The 26,892-nt window shown below is 43.4% G+C and overlaps 1 protein-coding gene across 1 annotated transcript in view; it reads right to left on the bottom strand.

Moving 5' to 3' along the window:
• Window positions 1-25,763, bottom strand: part of PDGFRA (platelet derived growth factor receptor alpha) — a 34,674-nt gene extending 8,911 nt beyond the window's left edge. Inside the window, exons 1-16 of the mRNA XM_030271078.4 lie at window positions 25,450-25,763; window positions 18,085-18,145; window positions 16,421-16,735; window positions 13,403-13,666; window positions 12,600-12,730; window positions 11,094-11,265; window positions 10,802-10,991; window positions 10,183-10,298; window positions 9,619-9,745; window positions 8,941-9,134; window positions 8,400-8,494; window positions 8,158-8,290; window positions 3,962-4,066; window positions 3,181-3,291; window positions 2,209-2,362; window positions 1,052-1,218 (exon numbers count right to left, since the gene is read on the bottom strand). Of these exons, the coding sequence (XP_030126938.4) occupies window positions 1,052-1,218; window positions 2,209-2,362; window positions 3,181-3,291; window positions 3,962-4,066; window positions 8,158-8,290; window positions 8,400-8,494; window positions 8,941-9,134; window positions 9,619-9,745; window positions 10,183-10,298; window positions 10,802-10,991; window positions 11,094-11,265; window positions 12,600-12,730; window positions 13,403-13,666; window positions 16,421-16,735; window positions 18,085-18,133 (2,323 nt within the window). The 5' untranslated portion in view covers window positions 18,134-18,145; window positions 25,450-25,763. The remainder of the gene's footprint in view (window positions 1-1,051; window positions 1,219-2,208; window positions 2,363-3,180; window positions 3,292-3,961; window positions 4,067-8,157; window positions 8,291-8,399; window positions 8,495-8,940; window positions 9,135-9,618; window positions 9,746-10,182; window positions 10,299-10,801; window positions 10,992-11,093; window positions 11,266-12,599; window positions 12,731-13,402; window positions 13,667-16,420; window positions 16,736-18,084; window positions 18,146-25,449) is intronic.
• Window positions 25,764-26,892: the final 1,129 nt, after the last annotated feature.

Here is a 26,892-nt window from a genome sequence, read left to right as displayed (position 1 = left end):
GTCTTTTCATAGTAACTATTGCCACTTTTAATGTCTGCATCACTCACTGACACAACCTGCATTTTTAAAAGCAGCCAGTATTAAGTAACAGATTTGGGGTTTCTCCTGTCTGTAATTTTTTTCCCCGGGGAACGGTAGGAAGAAGTAAAGTGAGAAAGAACAGTTACTGGACATTACTGGACTGTTACACACATTGTTTACTTGGTGTGTGGTACAAAAATATTTGTTTAGAGGTGATACCTTCATTAGGGTTTTGTGCATGCATGTATATTCTTATCTGTTTACTTTTGCTGAACACTGCTGTTTCCCAGGAAGTATTCACTGGGACTAATCCAACACCAGCAAAAAGGGTCAGGAATTCTATGGCAACAGTTCTTATTTATTTTATGAAAAATGCCAGAAAAAAAAACAGTCAAAATTCAGTGATTCATTTTTCCCTGACTGTCCTAGAACATGAGTACATAAGTCTGCCATGTAAACCTGGGACTGGATATGGTTCAGTTTCAGAGCCCTGGAGGCAGAAGTGGCGGTGTCTGTTTTTAAACAAAAGCATATTTTTTTTCTGAGAACAGGGACAGGGAATAGGATGCATTCATTATCTTCATTACATGATCCAGGAAAGTATTTGGAAGTGTTCTGCATTTGGTAAGTGTCGGTTAATGTGATATGTAAGTGGAAACAGTACAATATAAACTACTATTATTATTGGTCATTGCTATCGCTCAAAATCCTTCAAACTACAAGACTGATAAAATCACTGCCTCCAAAGAGTGCCTACAGTAGCCCGATTGCAGAGCACAACTACCCTGTGCCTCAGCACAGAAAGAAATATACAATAAGACCCCTTCTGCTCCAGCAACTCCTCCCTCTCCTAGTCCCAGAGCAGAATGGAAGAACACAACCACAACCTCTGAGCTTACAGCTTATGCTCACACTCTTGCTGAACAGAGCTAAGCAGTTTGTGTCCATTTAGAGGACAAAAATTAGATATGTGTTTGCACAAGAGTCATTTGTATTAATGACATATGCAGAAGGGACAGTTCTACATTACCTGACATGGATTTCTTCTTATATGAAGCAGGCCGATCATACACAGACCTCTGAATATCAGAGTATTTAGAGCCCTCCTTCCTTTCCAGCATTGGTACATACTGAGTGGTATCAGCTTGTTTCATGTCCATGTATTCTCCAGTGTTTTCAAACGATAGTATCACATAGCTGGAATTGGAAAAAAATACAAGTGTATCAGGCAGTGTCTTCCCTGTCAGAGCATGTGCATATCTAACTATTCATTTAAGGTGTACCATTGTACTGAGGTAAAATTCAACAGCTGGCTTCTTGTTAGGGTATATATAAAGATTATTACCATACATCATATATATAATATAACCATCACTTATTAATACATATGTATTAATGTGTATGACTGTAGTCAAACTTAGGCTTTTGCCAACAATCAGGTATGTAACCATGCCTTATTTCCCCAAATCCCACTTAACTCAAGTATCACTGCCTAGGTCTTTTAGCTCAAGGTATTCCAAAACATAGGTGTAATTTATTCACCCAGACAGTTTGCATCAAATCCAGTCCTGATGAACAAACCCATGCCCAGATGAATAGTACTGGCTTTACACAGCTACCAAGGTAGTTGATCTATTTCTCTGAGTGATTTTTTGAATGATTCTCTGTTCATATTTTAAATCCTGGCTCATTTTATGGCATTACATTATTGCTGAATATACGATGACAAACTTCCTCAACCACCATCTGGAAAAAGTTCTGGGATGAACATGAACCACTAGGACACTATTGAGACTGGCTAAGCCATTGGTAGATAAATGAGAGAACTTGAGTTTGGAGAACAAACTCTGCCAGGTTATTGAAGGGAAGGAGTTTTAGACACTGGAAATTCCCCAAGCATGGGAACAAGGAGACAGGTAGATGCACTTGGATCTCTATGGAGAAACCACAGGCGTCTTCAGACTTCATGTCTACATGAAGGAAATCTAAATCTAAGACATATGTCAGGGAGATTGAATAAAAACTGCTGAAACCTTCCCAGACCTATGAAGTGTGACAAATAATAGTTTAATGAGAAATATTAGGGAGGAGTTTGAACCAATGAATGAGAGTAATGCAATAAGGGTTTATAATGTCTTAAGTCCTTAAGTGTCAGGTCACTGATTTCTTTTTTTCATTTTTTCCCACCTTCTTGTGCTTTCATCAGCAGGGTTCATCCCAAAGATATCCAAATCTTTTTTAGGCTTTTCTGGGTGTCGGTTCAGGAAATTGTCCCTATTCTTATGCAGGTAGTTCACCAAATCGCCATAAAAACAGTATTCAGTAATGATGTAAATAGGACCTGTTAAAAGAAAGCAAAATTATACATTGATGAGTGGGGTTTTTGAAAAACAGAAACAAATACAAAAAGACTCCAAAATTATTAGAAGATAGAGTTGTGAGTTAATGCATTTCTATCTACTAAGTTATTGCAATTAAGTTATCTACTATACATCAATATAGTTATCTACTATATAACAATATAGTTATCTACTATAGTTATCTACTAAGTTATACGCAATTGTTACCAAATATCAAGAAACTTTCTGAAAATTTATATTAGTTTGTATTTATTGGTAAGTCCTTTACTTGAAACCTGTGTTGGTTCCATGGAAATAGAACAAACTTTTCCAAACAACATTTGAATAATAATATAAAAGCCTTCAGGTATACAATATGGGGGAAAAAAAAAAGTGCTCCGAATTAAATTTGTACAGTTTTATAAAATAGGGCAATTAGAATATCTAGCCAATATTGTCCAATTAGAGGAGCAGTTGGTTAGGTAACCTCCACCCTGAGTTCTGCCCCATTGGAGCTCTCCCCCTGATCTCCTACTCTATCTTTATTGTGTCTGTGATTATATGGTGCAAAATAAAAGGCCCTCAGTAAACTAACAGGCAAGACTAGGTAAAATTTAAGGAACACATCAATAAACATTTTTTCATGGTGGGAAAGAAAGCTGGAAAAGTACTAGAAGTTATACCTAGGCATTCAACAGTCTACAAAGCTACAAATGCATGAAGATTTCATAAAAAGCTAAAAATCTTTAGGCATCAATGTTCTTGTTAAATACTGAATGATGACTTCCCAGCAAACCTCTATTTTTTCAGCCAAACCCACCTGATTTTGTACAAGCTCCAAGCAGATTCACAATATTCAAGTGGGGGCCAAGATGTGTCATTATTTTCAGTTCAGACATGAGTGCCTGTTTTTCACTGGATCTAGCTGTAGCTGTAGAAAGAAAAAAACACATTAGCCACCCAGTGAGAGCAGTCACCTTTTTCAGATTAACAAAAAATTTCTCCTTGCTTGCCTCACTGGAGCATTGCTGCCATCGTATGCTTTTTACTTGATAGGTGTCTTTCTTGAGACTTGGAGAGGAGCCGTAAATGATTAATAAGGGACTCGCTTGATGCAGCTCAGTAGCTGAGCCTGTCCCTCTCCACAGGAGTAGTGGACTGCCCACATGGCAGAGAAGCACTCTACAAGCTGCTTTTTCAACACAAGCAAGCTCCCATGGTTCCTACAGAATCACTGCATCAGGTTCTCAGTTCTCATGAACCAGGAAATCTTCAGTGAACTTACACAAGACCTGCCTATTTCCTGTTGTTGTATAACCCTTATTTGTTCACAGGCATTCATGGTTGCTTTATCTTTCTCAATATTTGTTGAGTTATTGTAGCTTTTCAGCTAAACCTAAACTTTGGGTGTTTTCAAAAGCCTGGGTACCTTCAGACTTGAAATGCCATCAAGTAATCTAACACATAATTTTAAAATCCCATCATTTCACCATTCCTTTTCAACTTCAGATATGAGGAATTAATTTAAAACAAGCAGTGTTTGAATAACCCTGTGGGAACCTGCCCTACCTGGCTTGGGAAATGGAACCATGACAACTTACGTTTCAGCATTTTCACAGCCACTTTCATCACTGGTTGAGAGCGACTCAATCCATATGCAGTCCCTTCAACTACTTTTCCAAATGCTCCCGAACCAAGGATCCGACCTGAACACAAGAGAGAGCATTATTTATTTCAGAAAGTAACAGCAATTCAGCTCCTTTCTTATCTCCATTCCTGTACTAGTTAATTCTTGTGTGGAAAGAGCACACTCCCTTAGCCAGACCACCAGGATTATTGCTATTATTGTTGTTTTTATACAGAAAAAGCAGATAAGAAATGCTATCATTAAATGCCATTCTTAAAAAGATACAAGCAATCATCAAGAGCACACCTGCACCTGGAAGCTCAGCTCATTCAAATTCATCCCTTCCTATGCTCGACCATCTTCACTTTATCCTCTCATAGCATGGACTGTCCTAGGCTTAAGTTGACCTCTCTGCCTCAGTCAGCACCTGATTAAAATACAGGCGTGTTCCTGATTTACAAATCTGCACTGGATCTCTCAGCTGTAGTTTTGGTCTATTATGTAATGCTGGATGCATCCAGCAGAAAATGGACTAAAGCGCATCAACAGCACATTCAGAAACAGACAGGGAGCACCATTTCAGATCTGCAAGAAGCTGAAATACATGTTGATCACATATGAGGGGAAACTTCTCTGAAGTTTAATGTACAAGTGTGTTTCATCTGCTGGAATAAATTGTATTGCAAATTTCCAAGTGCTTTAATAAAACAGCTAATGTTTATAGACCCTTTACTCTTCCCACAAATCAATTTAGACAAAAAATTCAGATTAATATATCCTGTCTTCTAATAGGGATACAGTCTCCAGAAGAAATTAGTACAGATTGAGATTTTAGAGAAATATGAACTGCACAAACATACTCCAAAATGCTGTCTTTCATAGCTTCTGCATTGAAAACCAAGTTCATCAAGGGAACGCTGAGTGAACAAACCTGTATATGAGGTCCAGATGCCAGAATATAATCACATGCCTGACAAGCTGTCGCTTTGGTTTTATGCAACTTTTTAACTTTAAGCACAGAAAGAATAAGCAGTAACTTTTACTATGGAGATACACAGCATTTTGTCTTTGACATTTGTTTGCAGTTTGAACTTGTCACCTTTTACACTTTTGAAGGTGTTATCTGGCATGCAATGCCATATGTTTCTGTTATCCTCTAGCTACTCCTCCCACTTTTATTGTACACATGCTTTTGAAAGAAAATTTCTGACCAAACAATATCTACATCATTAACAGGCACAAGAAATGGTTAAAGAATGCTTAGCTGAGTTAACACTGGTGAACCTCTCCAAGATTCTGACAGCATTGTTTGTCATGCACACAGAAGCTATGTGATTTCTTTTCAAGATTCCTGTGCTCCAAAGGTTATCCTTCCCAATCAGGATGTGAGAACGCTTCACACTAAATTTTAGACTAATTCAAACAACCTGAGTTTGAAATTTGGCCTCTGAAACTTTTCAGACTGAAGGTCTGGGAACCATATGGCAGGATGCAGCCCTTCAGAATGTGATGGCATTTGCTGATGCTCCTTGATCTTCTTGTCTTCACAAGCCAATTCTTCCCCAAAACCATATTGTCAGCTGAGCACAAGGCACACATCTCCCTCTCCATCACCTCTACAGGGCTGGGGTGCATGTGGATACAGTGAGAGCACTTCCGGAATGGCAGGGAGCCATCACTGCTATTTCCCCTTTTCAACCTTCTCTGCAGATGTAGCCCAAGCCCATGTCTTTTGCATTTGAAATCTGGAGCAAGGTGGGAGCTAACTGCCCAAGAACTGGAAGCATCTGTAATGCCATCATATTCTTTGTGAATGCTTCATTGAAGCTCAAAATTAGAGTGCAAGCTTACTTTTAAGTATAAAGGCACTGCTGTGATCAGCTCGCTGAAGGAGCAGTGCTGCTTCCCTTCACAGAGGGACTGTGCAGACACAGCAGCAGCTCAAAATTCCTCAAACTAGTGAAAGAACAGCAGCTAATCCAGCCTCTGTACCCATTCACAGAGCTTATCTGCTGTGCCTGCCAGAGAGGTGTTGCTTTTCTGCTTAGAGGACACAAGGGTGGGATGTGTGAATTTGTTCCAGATGCATCCATCTCAGCTGGATTCTTCTTTTTCTAAAATTGTCCTGGGATAATCAACCCACCCCAAATGAAACCATAAGTCTCTTGGTCTATATTAAAAGCCAAATAAGTGTCAAGCTTTATAATCTACATTCAGTTTCTAGACTCATGAAATTAGATACCACATCTCTGACTGTTGTGTGACCTGAATCTTAACTTGGCTTTTTCAAATAGGCACAGGTCAGATTCTGTGTCAGACCAGCATTTCATTTTATTAAGGTCACCAGGACAAGTAAGTGGCTTGCTAGGAAGTGATGAGAGCAATTTTGCTCTCTGTGTAGAGCAAATGAGAGCAATTCTCTCTGTGTAGCCACCCTGGTATCCTGAGCAGCAGCAGTTGGACCCCAAGCCTCAAAAAGTGCTGCTCTCAGCTCTGCCAGCCAGATGAGGAGGTCCAGGTCCTGTTGGGACCTCGTTAATTCTCAGCAGAGCCAGGAGAAGGCAGTGGTGTTCAAACAGCTCATGCTATTACTGCGTAGTCCCTTCTGGTATGCATCTCCTGGACTTGCACTGGCTCGTGAGCCCTTTAAAGAGCAGTGCACTGCATATACTGTGGGTCAGTGATTGCAAAGGGACCTCTGCAGGGTAACCCAAATTTATCAATTGAAGCTTCATCAGCCAATGTTCAGAGTTGGCATTTAAAACAGCACTGCACTCCAGGCACTACTGGCTAGAAAAAAAAAACAAAAAAATGCCAGCTGGCTTACACAACTCGGATAGGAAATACCCATCTGGCAGAACCAAAATGGGTTTGTAACCTGCTTCAGAGCCTCCTTGAACTAAAGGTGTAATTGCTTTGCTGTCATCTCCCACTTAGATAAGAGAAAATCCACACAAATCAGAATTGTCAGCCCCAGAAACAAAAGAGGGTCCCCCCTCATCAGCAAGAATTTAATATGGCAAAAGGGCTGGTGGGTGAGCGTGTCAAGTAGAACAGTTGTGCAATCCATATTGACAGAAGAATATGGAGCACTGGGTTTTAAACTGACTATTCTGAATACACTTGTAAACAAGAAGGCATTGCAGCAGGCTGATGCTCATGAGTCTGAGGGAGACAAAGTCACAGTGGTGGTCTTTAACAACTCAGATCTGACAAATCCTATTTAGGCATATAATTAAAGTCTGGATTGTAATAAAATAATTCCATAAAACATTCACCCTCCTCTAGTCTTCAATTAGCAACATGAATTTAATTAAAGGATATTATTCCTGAACTGGAAAATTTTCTCTTGCTTCTTTCAAGAATTAACTCTTTCTCTGTAATGGTGAAGAACTACACCAGGGGAGTATGTTTCTTGAAATACATCAAACAAAAGACACATTTCATCATCTTCTCCTGTGTTTTGCAATACAATTTAGTTCACTGATATCTCCAAGAGAGGGAAGCCTTGTATGTTTAAATCTCTATCTTGATAGAGCATTAAAATTATCTATAGTCATTACACTTTCAATTGATATAAATGAGAGGTTGGCCCAGCCTTGAGGAAATAATTACAACTGAATTCTGTACGAATTACAATGAGGAATAGCAAAGGAAGAAAGCAGAAGGGGAAGGAAGAAAAAAGAAGGACAGTAGCCACAAAAATATGCAGTTCCTCAGCACTGATATGTGCATGGCATGGATTAATAATTTTTAAAATATTTTTAATAAAACTACATAACTAGTTGCAGATTTTCTTGGTCTCTGTACATATGTATATAAATGTCTTGCAGACAAAAAAAAAAAATGTACTTCTTGTGGATGCCTTAGCAGAAATGAGGGTTGAAAAGGGTGTTTAACACTGAGAGACTCCCCTAAGCCACATAGGGGTGGACACTGCACACAGGAGGAGAACTGGAATGCAGGCACAGGAGACACTAACACAAGCACCTCAGGGCTAATGCCACTGTAGAAGAGGACCAGGAAGGAGAAATGATGAGAACAGACAGACAGAGACTCTGGACTTTGTGGCCATAACGTCCATTACTAATCCGGCAGAGACCTCAGAATGGTCATTGAATGTCTTTCTCCCCAAAGAAGGGTGGGGCTAGTCCCTTACAGAAAACTTACCAAGCACTAACCCATCTCGAGGAAACTCCCATCTGGAGTCATAAGGCAGTTGCATTGGGTCCACATAAATGTACTCGTGGCCATCAGGGCTAATAGACTCAATGACTCTCCATCTAATCTCATACCTTGGCTTCTGCAGAGCACATTGAATGCAAAACCAAGCATTAGTCCTGGACTTGACTTTAAAGCAGATCAAAACACATCAGGGCTCAGCACCCAAACTGAAATGCTTCTCTACCTACCTGTTTCCATATGATAACCAGGACAATCAGGGAAATTATCACAATCACTAACAGCACTAAGACAGCAGCAGCCACGGTTAGCTCTGACCTCAAGGCTGTGGAGTAAAAAGATAGACCATATTTTCCTCATGAGCCATGAGGAACACCACACACAAAAGACACCCACCTCCCCCATCATTGCAGTGCCTGTGTCCTGCAGAAGTGGCAGGAGCAGTTCCTGAGGCTAGTGGCTATAAAGTCTTTCCAAGCCCAGAGCTGCTTTGTCATCATGTTTCAAAACCAAATGCAGATTGTCTAGAAGAATGTCCCATAGCCAGTGCTAATAAAATGAATTATGGAACTACATAATAAGCAAAAAGCAGATGCACCATAAAGACCTGTAAAATGCCTCATCCTCAGAAAGACCGGGGTGAAAAAAAAATCCACTTTAATTTATTACCTACAACAATTCATATTTTTATCCATTAGGACTGAACTGGGGTAAGTTAGAGCAGGATAAAACTGGCTGTTGTAATTGCACAGAAAGACAAAGCAAACTCACTGGGAGCCACAAGCTTCAGTTCTCGAGTAACAGCACCGAGGTCATTCCTTGCCACACATCGCACAGCCAGGGTTTCCTCTACCTTCTGGAAGGTCACCTGGCTTTCCACCATATTTTTCTCATCCAAGTGGGCTTCCATATGTATATCAGAGATATTGTTAGTCAAAATGGTCCATGAGGTGTCATTGTTGCACCTGCAGAGAAGAATAATGGCGGAATTTATATGGATAATTAAGAGTGAACAGAACAAAAATTACTTTCCCCTGCAAATTTCTTCTGACAACAATACATTTAAGGGCCAGAAGGGTCTTTAGATTGCATCTCTGAAAAACCTGCACGCTTCTTCCTTCAAAATAAAAATAGTCCCTGAATGGAGAGACAGCTACATCTCAAACTCCTTACTCAAACATGGACTGTGAAATCCTTGGAGTCAGCTTACTGAACAGAGAGATTTTATGAGAGAAAGCTGAATTGATGCATCATTTTGTGTCCTATAGGATGTAAAAAGAAGGGCACTGACAACCTCTCTTGAAATATAAACAACATGCCTCTAAAAATAAAGAATTATCTGAAATTTACTGGCTCTTGATGAAGAAAACATGGCACAGTAACTAATTATGCTAAGATAATTGAGGTTACAGGTCATATTTCAGGTAAGAAAACACCTACTCCTCTTACTTTTTAATGTCCTTGCAAACCAGCCATTCCACATCGGGAAGTGGGGTCCCCTCTGCCAAGCATCTCACTGTCTGCCCACCTGCAGAGCCATGGTGATCATCCACGAGGGCTGAGATCAGAGCTGGAACTGGGAAGGAGTCAGGAGTCTGTTAAAATATTTGTCAGTGCCTACAGAAAAAACCAGCTTGAAATTTCAAAGCAGGACAGGTGGTGTTTGGCCAACACCTTAGCAAGAGCTACAGACACAGACTCAATATCTCCTGTAGCACAGAGTAGACTCTAGGCTAGAGCAATGAGGAGGAAGTGCTGCAGTTGTGCCACGTCTGCATGTCATGTTAAATGAGCTATCATCCTACTGTCAGCTGGAATAACTTAGCTGGGTGGATAAAGTTTCTTTTTGGCTCCGGGCCAGTGCAGAAGTGAAAGCCAGGATCAGGCTAGAAAAGCTCCAGAGACTAACACGCACTCCTCCGCTCAGCCTGGTTCGTGCCTTTCATGTATCCATACTCCAGGCAAGGCAGCGTGCAAGTGAGTTCTGGTGGGCAAGGCTCTGGTGCTGCTTACCTTGTATGAGCAATGAGAAGGTGTATCTTTTAATCTCATCTTCATTTTCAGCAACCAAAGTATAGTATCCACTGTCTTCCTCCTTGGCCCGTATCAATTTTAAAATACTCTGAAACCTGCAGAAATACAAATTTTTGTTTGTATTTTTAAAGTAGGCATAAATAAAAATAGTTTTGGGGTAACACTTAATCTGGGTATGTTGTGATTATAGCATTGTGACATTTAGCATTTCTAGCATGCCTTTAACTAAGTAATTACTTAAGTGCTAAATAACTATCAACATACAATTGAGAAAGAAGTGGCCTTAGTTACTTTTTGCAGGGGCCTGACAAAGCCCTGCTTTTACTGGAAATAGCTGGAAATTATCAGTGTGGAGAAATGTGAAAGGGAGCAAAGAGGTTTCTTGCTCAGGAATCTTGAAGAGGTTGATGTTATGAAGGTAGTGAGAAGAAGTAAATTAGGCATTGCCATTTAGAACAGAAAACAAATAAACTATCTTTAAATGCCACTGAGGAAGAAGCAACAAACTGAGGAGTAAAGAGTGAGCAGGAGTAGTGCCCAGTTTCCTGGGGAGGAACTCAAGTCAGCATGGCGAAGTAAGGGTCAGAAGGTTTTTTACCTCGTTTCCTGGACTCTTCCTGATGTAGTAACAATCTCTGTAAGATTTTCAATCAGAGTCACATTATCCTTCAACCAGTACATTTTTGGTGCTGGGTAAGCCTGCACATCGACAACAAAGTTTTTGACTTCATGCAGGTTGACAGCTTCCAGAGGGCTGAACTGAGGCTCCAGGTGAACAAAGCCTTTGTCTGTAAATAAAAAAGCCTTGTGTAAACAACACTATGCAACATTTTTCAAGAATGGTATTTTCCAATGTGTTAACAATTTTAGACATTAATATCAGACTATACCATGAACTGTAATGGCTACTTTCTTATTTTCCTTAACCTCCTTGGTTGCATGCCGAGCGGTACATTCATAATCGCCTGTGTCTTTCACTGATGCCTCAGGAATGGTCAGGGTGTAAACCAGCTTCTGCGATGGCACTTTGATATCATCAAGTTTTATCAGACCTTTTTCTTTCTGTAGTTTGGAGAAGGAAAAAAAACTTGCTTAAGTAACTGAGTTGAAAACACATCACTGAGGATCTTTGATACCCCTGAAGTGAGAGCAAACATCTAAATTCTGTATGGCAGAAGACTTGTTTACTCAGATAAGGATGCCTTTTTCAGCCACAACAAAAAAGCAGTGCCAATAAAAATACACCCTTTTGGGGGTAGGCATAGAAGGTTGAGGTTGAGAGCTCATATTTTGTTCACAATAAACAAAATACCTTTGAAAATTTGGGTAAGCAACTTGACAGAGTTTTTATGCACTACCATTTCCTCAGATGGAAAAGCCACTTGAGTCCCCTTAGTTCAATGTCTGTGAAGTAAGATGAATTTTTATCCCTTTCACCAGACAAAAAGTAACCCATTAATAGATGCTATGTTCTGCCTACTCTCAAAACAAGAATAATTTATTGACAAGGACAAAACTCCTGAGAGTAAAGGGATGGTGAAAATGACAGACCATGTTATCATGAGGGACTGGTACAAAAATATGCTGGGGCTATTTTTCAAAGGTGGCATAAAGCAGAGACTATACTGATGTGTAAGATGGAAAACAAGACAAAACTTGCTCAAGTAATTTTCCTCTTGGACTCTTAACTTACTTAAATAGAAGGTGGGATTTGGAGTAACAACTAAGTACACTTCAATTACATCATTCCTTCAGCAACCAGACTTTTTACATGGGATACTCTGAAATTGCCTGGGACTGGATCTAGCCAAGTTTAACTGAAAAAAAGTTTTCACTGCAAAAGGATGTTAAACCAGTTTGCAAAATTTCAGGGTTCTACAAAAGTTCTAAGATTTTCTTACTAGATGTTTCTCATTATTCAGTGACTGCAAGAATAATTTCAGTTTACATCTGCATAATGAAGAACACTTAAGATTATAGACTTAATTCTTCGTTGTCCTTTTTTATCCCCAAGAACCAGGATTTAGAGAGCTGCTTTAGAGGTTCAGACCTTCAGCAGCAGAGCTCTACTCAGACACCCAACATACCTAGATCTTTCAATTTTCACATTTCTTTTTTTCCAGCAGCACAAGACCTGAGAAAGAGCATTACTTCCTCAACCATACCTTACCTTCTTCTCATGCTTTGCTTAGTTACTAACAGCAAATCTACCTTTTGGGACTGACTTTGTTTTATGGTAACCTAAAATTAAAAGAAGTTACTTGGTTTTCTCTCCTGAGCAGTCCTCATTCAGATAAAAGAAGAATATTTTACAACCTCACTTGCTTACCTAACAAATAAATACAAACATTGTGGGGAAAAAAAAAAAAAAAAAAGAAAGAAAGAGAGATATTTACCACTTTCCCAGGATAATTCCACTGTAAATTAACCACCTCATTGTCAAAGACCACACAAGTTACTACGATGGTCTCGCCTGTTTTGTAGACAGTTTTAAGAGCTTCAATTTCAACAGGCAGCTGTGAAGTAGCTAGGAGAAGAGAGAGAGAGATCTCATTACAATTTTCACATGATGCAGTTTCAGAGGAAGATTTCCATTTCAATTCCTTTACCGAGGAATCACCTTGAAAATTCATTAAAAATACTGCTGATCTATACTAACATAAACAATTTGTATTTAAAGTATGAACTGCACAGGCAGTTCAATCTCACAAAGAAATGATCCACAAATAAAATTTCAATTAGAGGTTCCTATCTCAAATCCCCCTGTAAAAAGGCATTGGGTATAAAAGCAATTTCCCATTTTGCTAATCAGTGACTGTCTTTGAGAATTCCTTGATGGGCAGGAAAAATGTTTTCAAAACAATTAAATCATGTTTTTCAGGCTACCCAGAATTCTACAGTTCAAAACCACTGGGAAACACCAGCCTTTTCAGTTGTGTTTCAGCAAATAGATTGAAAATGCATGGACTACATAAATTTTTCATGCAATAATTTTGGAGGGAAGATAAAATTAGGGACACCTTATTCTCATCAAAATTGTAAGTAAACTTGCAACAAGTAACTGGCAGTACTGCCAGAGGAGCAAGGAGCTCATCACTGGAGAAATATCTGATATAACCCAGTGATGCTGGTGCTCTTACAGTTTGAAGAAAGAACACAAGCATTTTTCATTTTTTAAAAAATGAATAGAAATAAATACCTCTTATGATATAGATGAGGAACTCATCAGACTTGAACTCCACGCCCTTAACCATTGTTTTGCACATGTATGAGCCTGCAGGAAAATTCCCTATGAAGCCTTGTTTGGTGTCATATAAAGCATGCACAGGCTTGTCTAAATTGTTAACTAAAGTCACTTGAGCATCTGGGTCACTTGTCCGACAAGGGATAACTGCAGGATCACCTTCTTCTACTAGGATGAACTGGTCTTCTGGTATAGAAGGAACAAAAGGCATGTCTGGGTCTGTAAAAAAACAAGAAGCAATCTTACACTGTCTTGTTTGCAGCAAGTCCATGCACAAGAATTGCATATCAGTGACCACTTATAGGTCATAAGTGAAACTTGCACACTTCATTCTCCCAGTGTTTCAGATATTGCAGGTAAAGTTTGCTAATGTCATGTGGTATCTCATTTTAGCTACTTGATGTGACATGTAATGAAACATTTCTCTTAAGGACAAAAGAGGAAAGGGCTTAGGTTCCTTTGTGACAATTCAGGATGCAAAATGAAAAAGATAAAAGATCCTCCCCCCAAAATGTTAAGTGTTGTTATTCACAACTCACATGATTTTAAGTTAGATGTTTTTCACCTTTTTTATTAGTAGCTATCTCCTAACAAGTATATAAGCAGGCAGTAAAATAAAAATAAAATAAAATTTAAAATTCCACTTTCCAAGTAGAAAAAAAAAAAAAGTTAGAAGTCAGTCTCATGTTGTTTATGTTGAACACCACTAAAGCCACATTTCATCAAAAATAGCTCAAGGTACTTATCTTCATGTATTTCTAACATGTCCAACATTACAGTTATGAGACATAGTTAATTATGGTCACAGCATGTGGTTTTCAAAATACAGTATTCAACTAGGAAAAAAAGCAAACAAGGTCCTGGTAGTTTTATTTCTTTTAAAGTCAACAAAATACATGCCAACTTCCCTATCCAGCCAATCCAAAGTCTGAGTTTAAAATATAATTGCATAACATTATGCATAAAAAGCATAGCCCTCAAATCGTCTCCGTTTGGCCATTCGGAATAAACAAATAATCCCTGCTAGCCTGAAGCTTCTGTGCACAGCTTTATAATAAAATTTAATAGATAGCAATCCAAATCCCTCCAACAATAGACTTTCTGCTGCACTGGCAGGCTCTTTGTAGCAATATTCCCAGCACAGCACTCCATCTCAAAAATGCTGCCAACTCCATGTATTCATTTTCCCACTGTAATTTAAAACAGAAACAAGATTCACCTAGTTTGGTTTTCTATGTGCTGTTAGTGAAAATAGGATATTGTGTGAAGTCCCAGCGTAATCCTCCCTGGCTAAAGTGGGTTGCTGCCACCCATTGCCCTCCTAATTCATTGCAGGGAAAACAATTGTAAAGACAAAGTTTATAGTGGAAACAGAAACATTCTCTATAATTTGGAGAAAAGGATATGTTTCTGCATTTATGACATCTTGATGGTTAGCAAGTGGAAAAAATTACAGGGAGTCTCTGCCTTGCAAATCTGGTAGGCTGATGTCTAGAGGCTTTTGAAAACCAAACCAAAATGTCCTCTTAAAGAAATCCTCCAGCTTTTGCCTTTATACTCCTCCACTGGGTGAGTTGCAAAACTGATTAACATAAACAATATCTTCTGGTAATTTGGTTAGAGTTGATTGGATATTGAGATATATGTGCCAAAGCTGGCAGTATCCAGCTCTGCTGAAACATCTTGCTTCAAGAACGAATGCAAACACTTTACATTTGTTGTGGCAAATGGAGAGAAAGTCTTGGAAGAATCACTGTCCTTGAATTACACACTGTCAACAGCAAAAACTTAATGCCAGAGCAAAATAGCCTGTAAAACAAGTCCTGTTGTTCCCTCCTGGCTTTTTGCCCTTCCAGAATCTTCCTTGCCATTGCAGATATCACTCCTTCAGAACATGCTGCAATTCTGGAGGATGATTTGCAATCTCTTCTCCTCTCTTTTGTTCCCTGTTCAATATGTTTACTGCAAATCCAGTGGCTTGATCTCTTCTGGCCCTGCAGTTAGTTGTGACCCTCACCCCCTGAAGCCCAGTCAATGCCGAGGAAGCATCCAGACAGGGCTTTACAAAAGCAGTCAGTCATGGCTCGGCCTTTCGTGCCTATCTCAACTATGACAATAAAGATTTTCATCCAATAGAGATTGTGGAAAGCCTTTAAGCAGATTTCCAGTCAGAACAAAGGGGTGGGAGGGCAAAGCTGGAAATAGGCACTTCCAAAAAGAAGGGATGCCATTGCTTCTGGGTCCAGTAGTTTTCCACCACTAAAGAGAAATGCAACACAGGACCTGGGAAGGCTGTGTTTGCCTTGAAAATTACAGGGCACTGCACAGTAGCACCATGTGTTTAATCTTGTGTCAGACTGGCCAGCAAGAACACTTCTTTCCCCTCCTTCTGACAGTCACCTCCAAGACATCTCCATTGCTTGACACTTCCCAAGCCCTGTCCACACACAAGTTTTTTCCAGTTCCCAGGTAAAGCCTAATTCACGTTAAGAACAGGATATGGCCTTCTTCATCTGGCAGCAGCTTTAGTATCATGCACAGCATTGATTTTGTCAGTACACATCCCAAGATATCCACTCAAGTGCCCCCTGAAAAGTCTGGAATTTCTGTTAATATCCACCTGGGAGCCAGGCAAACCTGAAGGCTGGACATACTCCCAGAGATGAGCTGACCTGGGCACCAAGGTCTGCTCTGCAGCCTCCTACTGGTCAGAAGACCTCAGCTCTAAAGCTCTGAGTTCATCACTCTTCTTGAAAACTCAAACTCTTATCAAAAAGTGAAACCAAATAGAAAGAAAGAATAACATATCCATAGATTTACAGGGGCTGGTCTTGATTTGCACATGATTTAACCCTGGGGTTATTTCTCTTCCTCAGACAGTAAATTGCCATCAGCAACACGCCTCTTCTGAACATCCATGGTTCTCCTCTCCCACCCAAAGCTCCAGGTACATCTGTGGCACCCCCAACTTACCAGGCACATAGATGTAGATGTCCTTCCCTTCCACCTCCCCATCCTCCACTTGCGTGTGGTTATAGTAGCAAACATACAAGCCCGTATGGGCAGCCGAGGCATTTCCTACTTCGAGCACTGTCACGAAGAAGCCGCTGTTGTTCTCTTCGTGTCTAATGTCTATCCTGTGGTTTCCCTCGGTCACTGGGTACTGCCAGCTCACTTCGCTGTCCCCAGAGCATTTGAGTGTGAAATTGGAATACAGCTGTACCACCATTTCATTCCTATTGGGAACAATAGTTGGCAGAGGAAGCTGGCAAAATGTTAGGAATGGTCCTGCAAAAAGACACAAATAAATAGCACGTCAACACACAAAAGGGCCTCAGCACGGGATGTGAAAGGAAGCAGAAAGGGTCCAGAGCACCTTTCTTTTCTGACTATTTCAGACCTGCAGATGTCCCAGGAAATTTGCCCTTGTTAAAAGCCAAAGCTTTGCCTGAGGAATAACAAATGGCTTTCCTTTGAAATGTTAAGTGTTTGCCTGCTGACTTCTGTTTGTCAAATCAAGAGGTGAAAGACAGACAGAGGTGAAGTTAGAGATAGCTTCCAATCCACACCACAGCTTTCCAGCCCCAAAGCTGTACACAGTTCTACTCCAGACCAGTGAATTCCACACCCTGGCCACTGGGTCACAGGTATCTCACACCTCCTTACAGCTGTGGTCAGGAAACCAGCAGTCCTGTCAGTTTTCAAGCAAGCTCACAGCTGAAATTTGGAAACCACTTCCCAAGACTAAAACCTGCATTTTACATCTGACTTTGGCTTCTGCAAAGGGCCAGAGCAGGAGCTTGTACATCATGTCTACCTCTAGCCAAAATGTACAGAAGGCTTGTAGCCAAATAAAACTGCAATTCACTGAACAACATGTTGTAGAGGAACTGCTTTGCAGATGCAATCTCCAGTTACAGGCTCAGATTTGCCAGTCTAGGTAATTTGCAGGTGGGTTGGTGCAGGTCCAACTCTCAGAAGGAAAATTAGAGGATCCAAACTCTACAAAATGAGGAACTCACCAAGAAAACATGTTTGTGGTTTCAGTCTACTAAATGACCTGTACCATAAACAAGCACCTAGGCCCACCGAGTGAAATTGGCACTCTCTGCAATAAACCGGCACCAGGAATCCAGACTCTTTGAAACCCTTTTCCGCTCCTGCCCAGCGTTACCTTGCTCTAGAGGCCCTTTCTATATTTGGCACCCTGTGGTAAAGCCTGCCCTGCCCTCCCATCACCATTAGTCCGGCAGAGGCTGGAGGCTGGGCGGCAGCCCCGGGAGCGCGGCGCGGGTGGGGGGACGCGGGGAGCCCACACAGGCAGCCTGGCCGGAGAATGGCCGGCGGGCAGGCGTGGCACAGCTGCTGCTGGGCAGCTCACCCGCCCTGCACACTCTGACAAGTGGTGGGAGGCTACAGCAGCACGGGAGAGACAAAGTGGCCACTACGCACCAGTGAAAGTACTGCCTTCTCAGTAGGTCTTTCATGGCCTACCAGAGGGAAAAGCAGAAAAACCAGGTCTGTGACCAGCTGGCAGCCATGTGGTATTTGTTATTGTGGGCAGAAAGAAAGCGAGTTTAAATACGGACTTATAAAGAATTTGGGGTGGGGAAGCTTAGAGGGTTGAGGAACATTACCTGTGAGGAAACATCCCAGGATCAGGAGCATCTGTGGGTAAGTACCCATAGCTGCCAACAACTGAAACAGAAAGGAGAAGGCAAGAGAGAGACAGTTAATGGCCTGACAGCTGTATAAGACTCAGCAGAACCCCTCTTCTGTAGCACCTGAGTGCAGCTTCCCATCACTACACACAGTGCTGCAAAGAGAAGTGGTCCAGGGACCCCAATTCACAGCCACAGCCCAGAGAGACTCATGCCACCTACTGCCACAAGGTGCGTGTGGCCACAGACTGAGCACAGGCAGGTGAGACACCATGACCCTCCTCTCCATTGGCAGAGTAAGGAGCCAAGTCCTGGTGTAAGGAACCAAGTCCTGGTGCATCCCCTTTCCAACAGCCTGCAGGCAGCTCGGCTCCCACTGTAGCCTCTGGGACCGAGCCCACAGAAACAGGCAGCACACTCACAAGCATCAATGAAGATGTAACATCTTCATGCAGTAAGTTCTGACCTTTCAGCTCCAAGCAGCTTTTATGGGAGAAAAAGTACATTTTAAAGCCGCTCTTATTACAAATAGTACAACCCTGAGTGATATTTTTGTTTTGCCATTGTACAGATGTGTATATATAGCTTACAGAATACAATGTAATACAATAGTGCTTATTGCTTATTTAGTAAGAATTCCCTTGATCGAGAGACACACTATTTAAAACACATGCTGAAATTTTCTAATTAAATAAATCCATTGCAGACCAGCAGTGCCATTCATAGAGCATCTATTCTCCCCAACAGTGCAGAGAGTCATAGATCACGTGCAATTATTTCAGCTTTCAAACATATAATTCTAAAGCATCTGTCTTATAGAGACAACAATAGCAATCAGCATCTATATAATTTTTGTGCCATGTAATGACATTTCTACATAAAACCCTCAAGAAGCATGCTAGGTAATTTCTAAAGGAGAAGATCCTGCAATCCCTGCTCCCATTGAAACCAACAGATGCTTTGTTGGTGACTTCTAATAGCAACTGAATTTGGCCCAAATCCAATATAGATTAAAAAAAAAAAAAAAAAAAAAAAAAAAAAAAAAAAAAAACCACACTGCACAGAAGAGCCCCTAATTTGAAACACCAACCAAAGAGTAAAATGAAGGATTATGTGCCAAGATAGGGACTATTTTACAAAGGTTCTGGAGAGTTTCTATTCCTCCTTTGGTATTCAGTTCCTGATGCTGAGATATGAAAGCACGTAGGTGCATCTAGTTATTACAACTGTGGCAGTGCCATATGGAAACTTAATGCTTACAACATGCCAAGGAGTGTTTCTGATCTTGTCCTGCTTTTCCCCTGCAATGGGTGGAGCAGACAGCACCCCTTTGCAGAGCAAAATAATTTTATATTCAAACATAAAGGTCTCAGAAGAAGGATTAGAAGACTACTTGCCTCAAGAATATGTACAAACACCTTCAGAAATTCAGCTAACAATCTTCCAGCAGAGACATCTTGCCTGCTTCTTCCATTAGCAATAATTGCCATGTGTTTATGTATCTGTCTCCCATCAATAACAGACTCTTGGATATCAAATAGTTCCCTCACTTTCAGCCTCTTTACTCATTTTATCACAGCTATACTCTGCATTTGTTTCTATTAAAGTAACCCTTTGTAACTCTTTAAAGATTTACCATGGCCTGCTTTATTGATCTGACTCCTAATCTCCCAAGATCCACAAGACAATGTTACCCCACTTCTAAGTTCCCTCCCTTTTCTGACTGAAAAGGCAACTCTCACCCCATCTTGTGTTGTTTTGCCAGACTATTCAGTGCAAGCGATGCAGCAGAGGAGGACAAAAAACCAAAGCTAGTTCATCTCTCGCACACCAGAACCTCTGCTGAAGCGGACTTGTTGCAGAGCTGTGTGTGTTAAGTGAGGACTGAAGCCCAATGATGTAAATACAGGTGATGGCATTTCCAAAGTGCTACTTTGAACTTGCTGTCTTGGTTGACACTGAAATCAACGAGTGTCTCAATGTAGCACTGCAGTTTAAAAACAGAAGGACTTAACTAAATTTGCTTTCTCCATCTGGCTCTTCTTTCACAACCCAGAGCTTTGATCTTTCCTCAATGACCCGTTAATCTCATCAGGACCCAGAGCAACACTTCTTCATCATGAAAGACGGGAATAATGTACTAAGGATTCACCACCACTCCTATTCAAAACCTATTTGAATTCACTTACATCACGCATCTGACTTAAGAATGCTGGTGCCATCCCCAGCATATCCTCACACATCAATGCTGGACTCAAGGTTTAACACAGGCACTATTTCACACTTATGGGCAAGAGACTTTACTCATTCCAACATCAAGCAGCCATACCTATCCTGGTTTTCTTTATTTACAATCACATACACCTTTGTATGCACCTTTTTAGCTCCTTTACCTTCCTTATGGCAAACCAGTTGTATTTGTCCCCAGCTATCCAAATCTCAACCCTGGATTAATACATCTGTTTCAGTTCCTAACACTGGTCTATCAATCCATAACTTGGTGTAGCCTTGCTGAAGCCCAGTATTTTATTATTTATTTTATTATTTATTCCAGTTTATACTGAAACCCAGTATTAACATGATACATACAATGTGAGTTTAAGCAAACCTTGTTTTCTTGCTTACATAGGATATTGCTAGCCAAAACAGAAACATGACTGTGATTAATAAAAGAAAGGTAATGCACTGGCAGATTTGCCAAATTCTTTGCAGGGGTTTGCCCCGGGTTGGACAGTCATTGAATTTACATAGATTTTGAAAGGTTCTGACTGAAATCCTGGTATCTCTCTTGTGGACTTCTGTTGTTAATTTTTTTTTTTTTTTTAATCAAAAAACAAATTCTAAAGAGCTGTTATCAGTCAGGAGTCAATTTTCCAAACACTAACTGCCTTTCTATAAAGAAAGTTTTCATTGACTGTGCTACAAAAGACAAGGTAAAATCAATGTTCAGAAACTCAACAGAAATACACATATAGAAAATTACGATATTCCTAGGTGAGTGCTCTACATGACCTAAAGAGAAAGCGCGGAGGGGGACCGAGAAGAGCCAAGGGTGCATGCTATTTTCATACTGCTATGAATCAACCGAAGACCTCTTTCAAGACAGAAAACCAGCCCATCTCCCGAACACTGGAGACTGCTGGGCTGATTTCCTGCCACCACCCCGTCACCGAGGTTCGTACCCGCGGCCACAGGATGGCAATGTTGATCCACATTAACGAGCCGCATTTCTTGTCCTGCGAAAGGCAGCGCTCGTCTCCAACGTAGCAGCCTCAACTGGGTCTGCCGGATCAACTTAAAATTCAAAATTCCTACATTTTTTATTCCGCGTGATTAAAACCAACATAAAATAAAAACAACAAAACAAAAACGCAACAACAACAACCAAAAACAAAAAAAAAAAACCAAACAAAACCCCAAACAAACAAGCAAACAAAAAAAGCGACAAAAAAACCCCAAACCCCAACAACACACCAACCCTAGTCCCATTTTCTCTGTATTTACATAAGTGATAGGGGAGTATTTGGATTGTAAATCTTGGCACGTAATGATACGATTATCCTTGTTATGAGAGGGCTGGGTAATTTCAGTCATGATTTTGTCAGAGTGGCAGTCTGTCCTTCTGGGAAAGCTGATCTTTTCCAGGAAGAGCCATGGCCAGCCCAAGAAAAGACATTTCTTTCTTGTGGTATATGTCACCAGCTGAATGTAAATGTTCAGACAGGACATCCTGCAACGTTTCTTGGTCCTCGGTTCCCAAACTGCAAACTCAACTCTCCACAAGAGCAGCGCTGCCCTGCAGCGCTAACATCTGGGTCTGATGGTTTTGCTGGGGAAAGGTTCAAAGCTTTCCATGAAAAATACTGGCATAAATATTCTCCCAAAATGAGGCTTGTTCCATGACCCTTTACAAATATTTTAATCCAGCATAGCCTGTATATAGAAAAAAACCCAAGGCATAGCCATGCATCAAGGGTAGCCCAGTGCTGATCTCCTACTTTGTGCTCTGCAGGACACTGAGGCTTCTTCCCAACAAGCCTTCTAGTCAGTCCCAATTCTTCAGCCTAACCCTCCAGGACAGAGTACCTCAGTCTAGGAGCTAAAGGTGGTGGGGGAGTTGCAAAGCCCAAATTTTCCCACTTGATCCAAGGAGGGTTTTACAGATTGTCCCAAAAAACAGGGAAGGGAAAAAAAAAAAAAAACAGGCCAGCTGACACTTCCAAGTAATACATCTTCCTTAGGTTCTCAGAATCAAATCAAAGAACACCTTAGATCCCAACTCAAGTGCTGACAAGCATTGTGTGGAAAAAATATCCATCTCTGTTGACCACAAGAACTAGGAAGCCTATGCTATTGCAAACTTTTCCCTTGGGTGCCCATGCAAAGCTTTATAGGCTCGAAAGAGATGAGTCAAGCAGGAGAGCAAGGCATAAGGGAGAGAAAGGATCGCTTGCTTTCTTGTCTGTTTTTTTTTTTTAATTATCAGCAATTCTCACCAGCACTAGGAAAAAACACCTCTCAGAAGTCATTCCTTTGTCTTTAAGTCTTCAAAAGTAAAAAAGAAAACATCTTCTACTAAAAATTTTAGAGTTCACATACAAAAGTAGGTACCATTGTAGTCATGAAATAGAAATAAAGAAGCAAGCAGGGCAAGGATTACATAAAGGTGTTCATTTCAGCCTCATTTTTAGCTGGAAATAATCTGTGAGGTCTGGGCTATGCAAGACTTTCTGTCTATGTATACTTTACTTCAATCCTAGCCCAATGTTGTAGTAGAGAAGAGAGGTATTTTATTAAAATATTTATTACTTCCTGCTTTCTTGAAACCTAATACCTATATATTGCCCTCAGAGCCACATGAAGATTTCCCATACATCAACAAACTAGTAACAGCAAAGATGGCCCGGTACCCGATGGCAGCTGGACTGGCACACCTCCTGCTCTTCAGTGCCTGCAGAGGAGTACCAGAACAAGGGATCTCATTTAAAAGCAGCAGGAGAGTGCCTGCAGGCTGGGTGAGCTGGTTTGCTTCTGGACTCCTAAATCCCAGTGTTTTGTGAGGTCTCGTTTTTCTGCAAACTTTTTTCCCCAAGCTTTGAGGTTGGCTAAACCGCTGTTTAGCTGAGGGCCTTTCTAAAATACTCATTGTTAAGTAGAAGCTAAACCCGAAGTCTCTTGCTGGGAGATCTTTCCCTAGCGTTTCTACACGCAGAGTTAAAAGTCGAATCTCCACAGTCCAGATTTTGATGAGACGATGACAGAGAAATCTTTGATTCCCGTCTCCTTGCTTTGATCCTGTGTCTTGTCCCATCTGAGGACACAGAGCTTAGTCAGCCGGGCTGGGGCTCCAGCTGGGCTCTGCATCGGCCCTGGGAGATGCCGAGAGCCTAACGAGCCATCCCGCTTCCCGTCTGGGAGCCAGGGGCCGCCTGCAGCCAGTCGGGACTGGGGTGTGGATGGTGGAGGGAAGCTCCGTTCACACCCTGCAGCCACCATCAGGCTGTAGCCTCTCGACAGACCCTGCCGGCCCGCGGGGAGCCCGGGCGGCAGCCCCCGGGGAGCGGGACAGCGGCGCTGGCGCGGCTCCCCCTCGGTCCGCCCACCCTCGGCGCAGCCCGACGGCTGGAGCCGCTGCAGATCAAAGGCTGCCCGGGACACCGAGCAAACCTAGCAGAGATGGCAGCTCCCAGCCACTTCACTGTTTGTCTGGGAAACAATAGGAAAGCCTTTGCCAAGCTGGAGAGACGAAGTTTTTTTTTTCTTCTTCTTAATGCGGGGTAGCCGGGAAAAAGAAAAAGCGGGACAGGGGAGACGGGAGTGAGCAGACGTGTTTCCCTACGGAGCTGGCGCTGCGACCCGACACTTCTTCTTCAGCCCTCTCCGTCAGGCGAAGCACGAAGCCCCAGGGCGCGGGGTCTGGAGAGGGGCGGGAGTCTCGGTGGGGGACAGAAGTTGTGCCCCGCCTGGGAGCTGTGGGACTAGGAGGGAGCGATGCGCCCGCAGCCGCGGGAACGGGTCCGTAGGTTCCCATAAGGGCCGAGGCGATGCGCTGCCTTCTCCGGGCGTGCAGACTAAGGCCCCGCAGGAGCGCTAGGGAGCTCGAACTTCGGCAAGAGACGCGCCGAAAATACCGTCGAGGGGCGCTGGGAACGTGCCCCCGGCACTGATGGGGGCCAGGGCATCGCTCCCGCCTCTGGTCCTCAGCCGCATTCCCGACGGGGTGCGGACGAGCCCCGGGGGCTGGTGGCTGTGCCCTGGGACTGCTGCTGCCTTGCTAGATTTGTCGCTGCTGCTGCAGAAAAAGCCGTCCAAGTCCTGTTCTCTGGAACGGTTCCTGAGCTATGGGATCCGCGTCCAAAAATGTTGAGCAATGCCGTGGACAGCCAAAAAGCCATTTCCTACTTGCTCCTAGGACTTTTCCAGGGGACTCCAGCTTGGCAGAGGCTGGCACGTTTGCAACTCTGCGCTTGACAAAATCCAGAAGGTGGCCGCGAAGACTTTGCCCTTCCCGGGGTAGGAGGCAATGGGGTCCAGCAGTCCGGCGGGGCATACGGCAGGGCTGGCACTCCCGTTGAGAGAGAAGCTGCAGGCTGGAAAGGCTCCAGGTACCAGCCCTGTCTAAATTCAGCATCTTCCCTTTCACCGAGACACTTTTTTAAAAAAAGACGGGGCGCGCAGGGATGGAGATCGGGTCGCCTTTCGGGGGTTGTATGCGTGCCTCCGCTCGGGATCTCGGGGCATTTTAGGCTACCGGGCCAGGGGGAGCGAGGTGAGAAAGGGGATCTAAAGGAGGGAAGGTGATGAAAAACAAAGGGTGGGGGAAGGGACGGGAGAGCAGCGGGGTGAAGGAAGCGAGGGATGCGAGAAGAGAGGGAACCGCTTACTTGGTCGGTGCGCGTCCCCGCTTTCCCCCCTGGGGCGGGCACCGCCGCTGCCCGCGGAGCCCCGGCGGGTCGCTCCCGCCCCCGTGGCAGGAATGCGGCGCGGTGGCTGCCGCCGTCCCAATGTGTTTGTCATTAGCGCTGCCCGCGCTGCTCGCCGCCGCACCCCGACGGCCGGCGCGGCGCAGCGCTGCACCCCCACTCCCCTCCGCGGGGTCGCCAGCGCCCGCCGCCTGCGCCCCGCGGAAAGAAACCCTCCGCTCGGCTCGGAGCATCGGGGGGAAAGAAAAAAAAAATGAAAAAGAAAAAAAAAGAAAATAAAAGAAAAAAAGAAGAAAACCACGAAGAAAACCCCCAATAAATAAATAAATTAAAACGGGGAAAAATAAACGAGGAGAAAACCGCGGGAGAAAAGGCGTAAAAAACGAAAAAGGTGCGGAAAATGCCCCGCACCTCTTACCTTCTCCTTTACAATCCGCAGCCCCAATCCTGCAGATTGTAAAACATCCGAAATATGTCCACGTCTTTTGTGACTTTCCCTGCTCAGCCGCGCTCTTTCCCTCCCGCTCGCCCTCCCTCCCGATCCGACTGTAATGGTCTCACAAACCGCGTCCCGTAATTGATTCAATGTTATAGACCATCCTTCCAAAACTAATCATTTGCTTTAAGTAAATAGCTGTCAGGAAATGAAGCCCCCCTCAGGCCCCTTCAGAATAAGAGCGTGCTGGCTCGCCCGGCGCCCCCAGCCCCGCGGCCGGAGGCGGGCGCGCCGGAGGGAGGCTCTTACGCAGGCAGGGGGGCCAGTCTCAGCCTCCAGATTTCAGCAGCCTTGCAGGGGAGGGGGAGGTTGGCCATATGGCAGGGGCGAGGGGGAGGAAAGGGGGAAGCGGGGAGTTTTGCACTGCAGGGGGAGAAAATTAAAAAAAAAAAAAAAAAAAAAAAGAAGAAGAAGAAGAAAAAAAATACCCAAAAAACTTTCACGAAAACTCAGAGTGCTCCCAAATTTCATGAATGAGTCTTCCCTCCTCAGACCCTCCAGGACGGTGGCTCGGGCGCCGCGCTCGATGTCCACGCTTACCGTGTGAGCTTATGGATGGGGAGTTTGATTTGGAAACGAATTCGCGGCTTCCTCGTGTCCTTTGTACACCGCTGCGCTCGGGTTTGGGCTAGAAAGCTGCACGGACGGCCGTGAGCCAGCCAGGACCAGAAGGCGCAGAGAGACAAGGGGAGAGACGAATCACTAACATTTATGAATGAAAGACACAACGAAAGGTAACCTTCGCCAAGAGCCAGCCTCTCCAAAGCCCGCAGCTCCGACGGGACCGAGAACACTCTTCTCTTCGTCTCTGCCTTCGCTTTGCCCAGCTCAAACAGACCCCAGTAATAACCAAACCAGGGACACGACAAGGGCCGGAGGTGCCGGCGGAGGCGCGGGCAGCGCACGTCCGAGCCCGTCCTGTTTGAACACGCTCCAGACGGAGCTTTGATCCCCGCCGGGGAACCAGCGCTGGGTATCTCTGCTCTGCTGGCCGCCGCTATCACTGGCGATAAGGGGTGGCCGAGGGAGCTGCCGGGGAGCTGCCCTCGCCGCCCTTTTGCTGCAGGCTTCGTGCGGAGCGAGGCGAGCGGGGCCGGCGGGGCGCGGCGATGCGGCGGCCGCGGGAGAGGGGGCAGTGCAGCCCCAGGAACGGAACGGAGAGGAGCGGAGCCGGTCCCTGCCCGCCGCCTGCCTTCTGGGGAGGGCACCGGCCCCACAGCTGTGTGCCGGGGTTTCTCCCCTTTCCTTCCTTCCCCAGTCCAGCACAACCACCACCCACACCTCTTTCTCCCATTTAGTATTAAACAAAAAATTGGTCTCGAAGTCAAGAGCCAGGACCCAGTGGTTTTTTTCTTTCCTAAGCGA

This window comes from Taeniopygia guttata, chromosome 4, assembly GCF_048771995.1.
Source record: "Taeniopygia guttata chromosome 4, bTaeGut7.mat, whole genome shotgun sequence".
In the NCBI taxonomy this organism is placed as follows: domain Eukaryota; kingdom Metazoa; phylum Chordata; class Aves; order Passeriformes; family Estrildidae; genus Taeniopygia; species Taeniopygia guttata.
The sequence above is the reverse complement of the archived record's forward strand: the minus strand, read 5'-3'. Positions and strand labels throughout refer to the sequence as shown.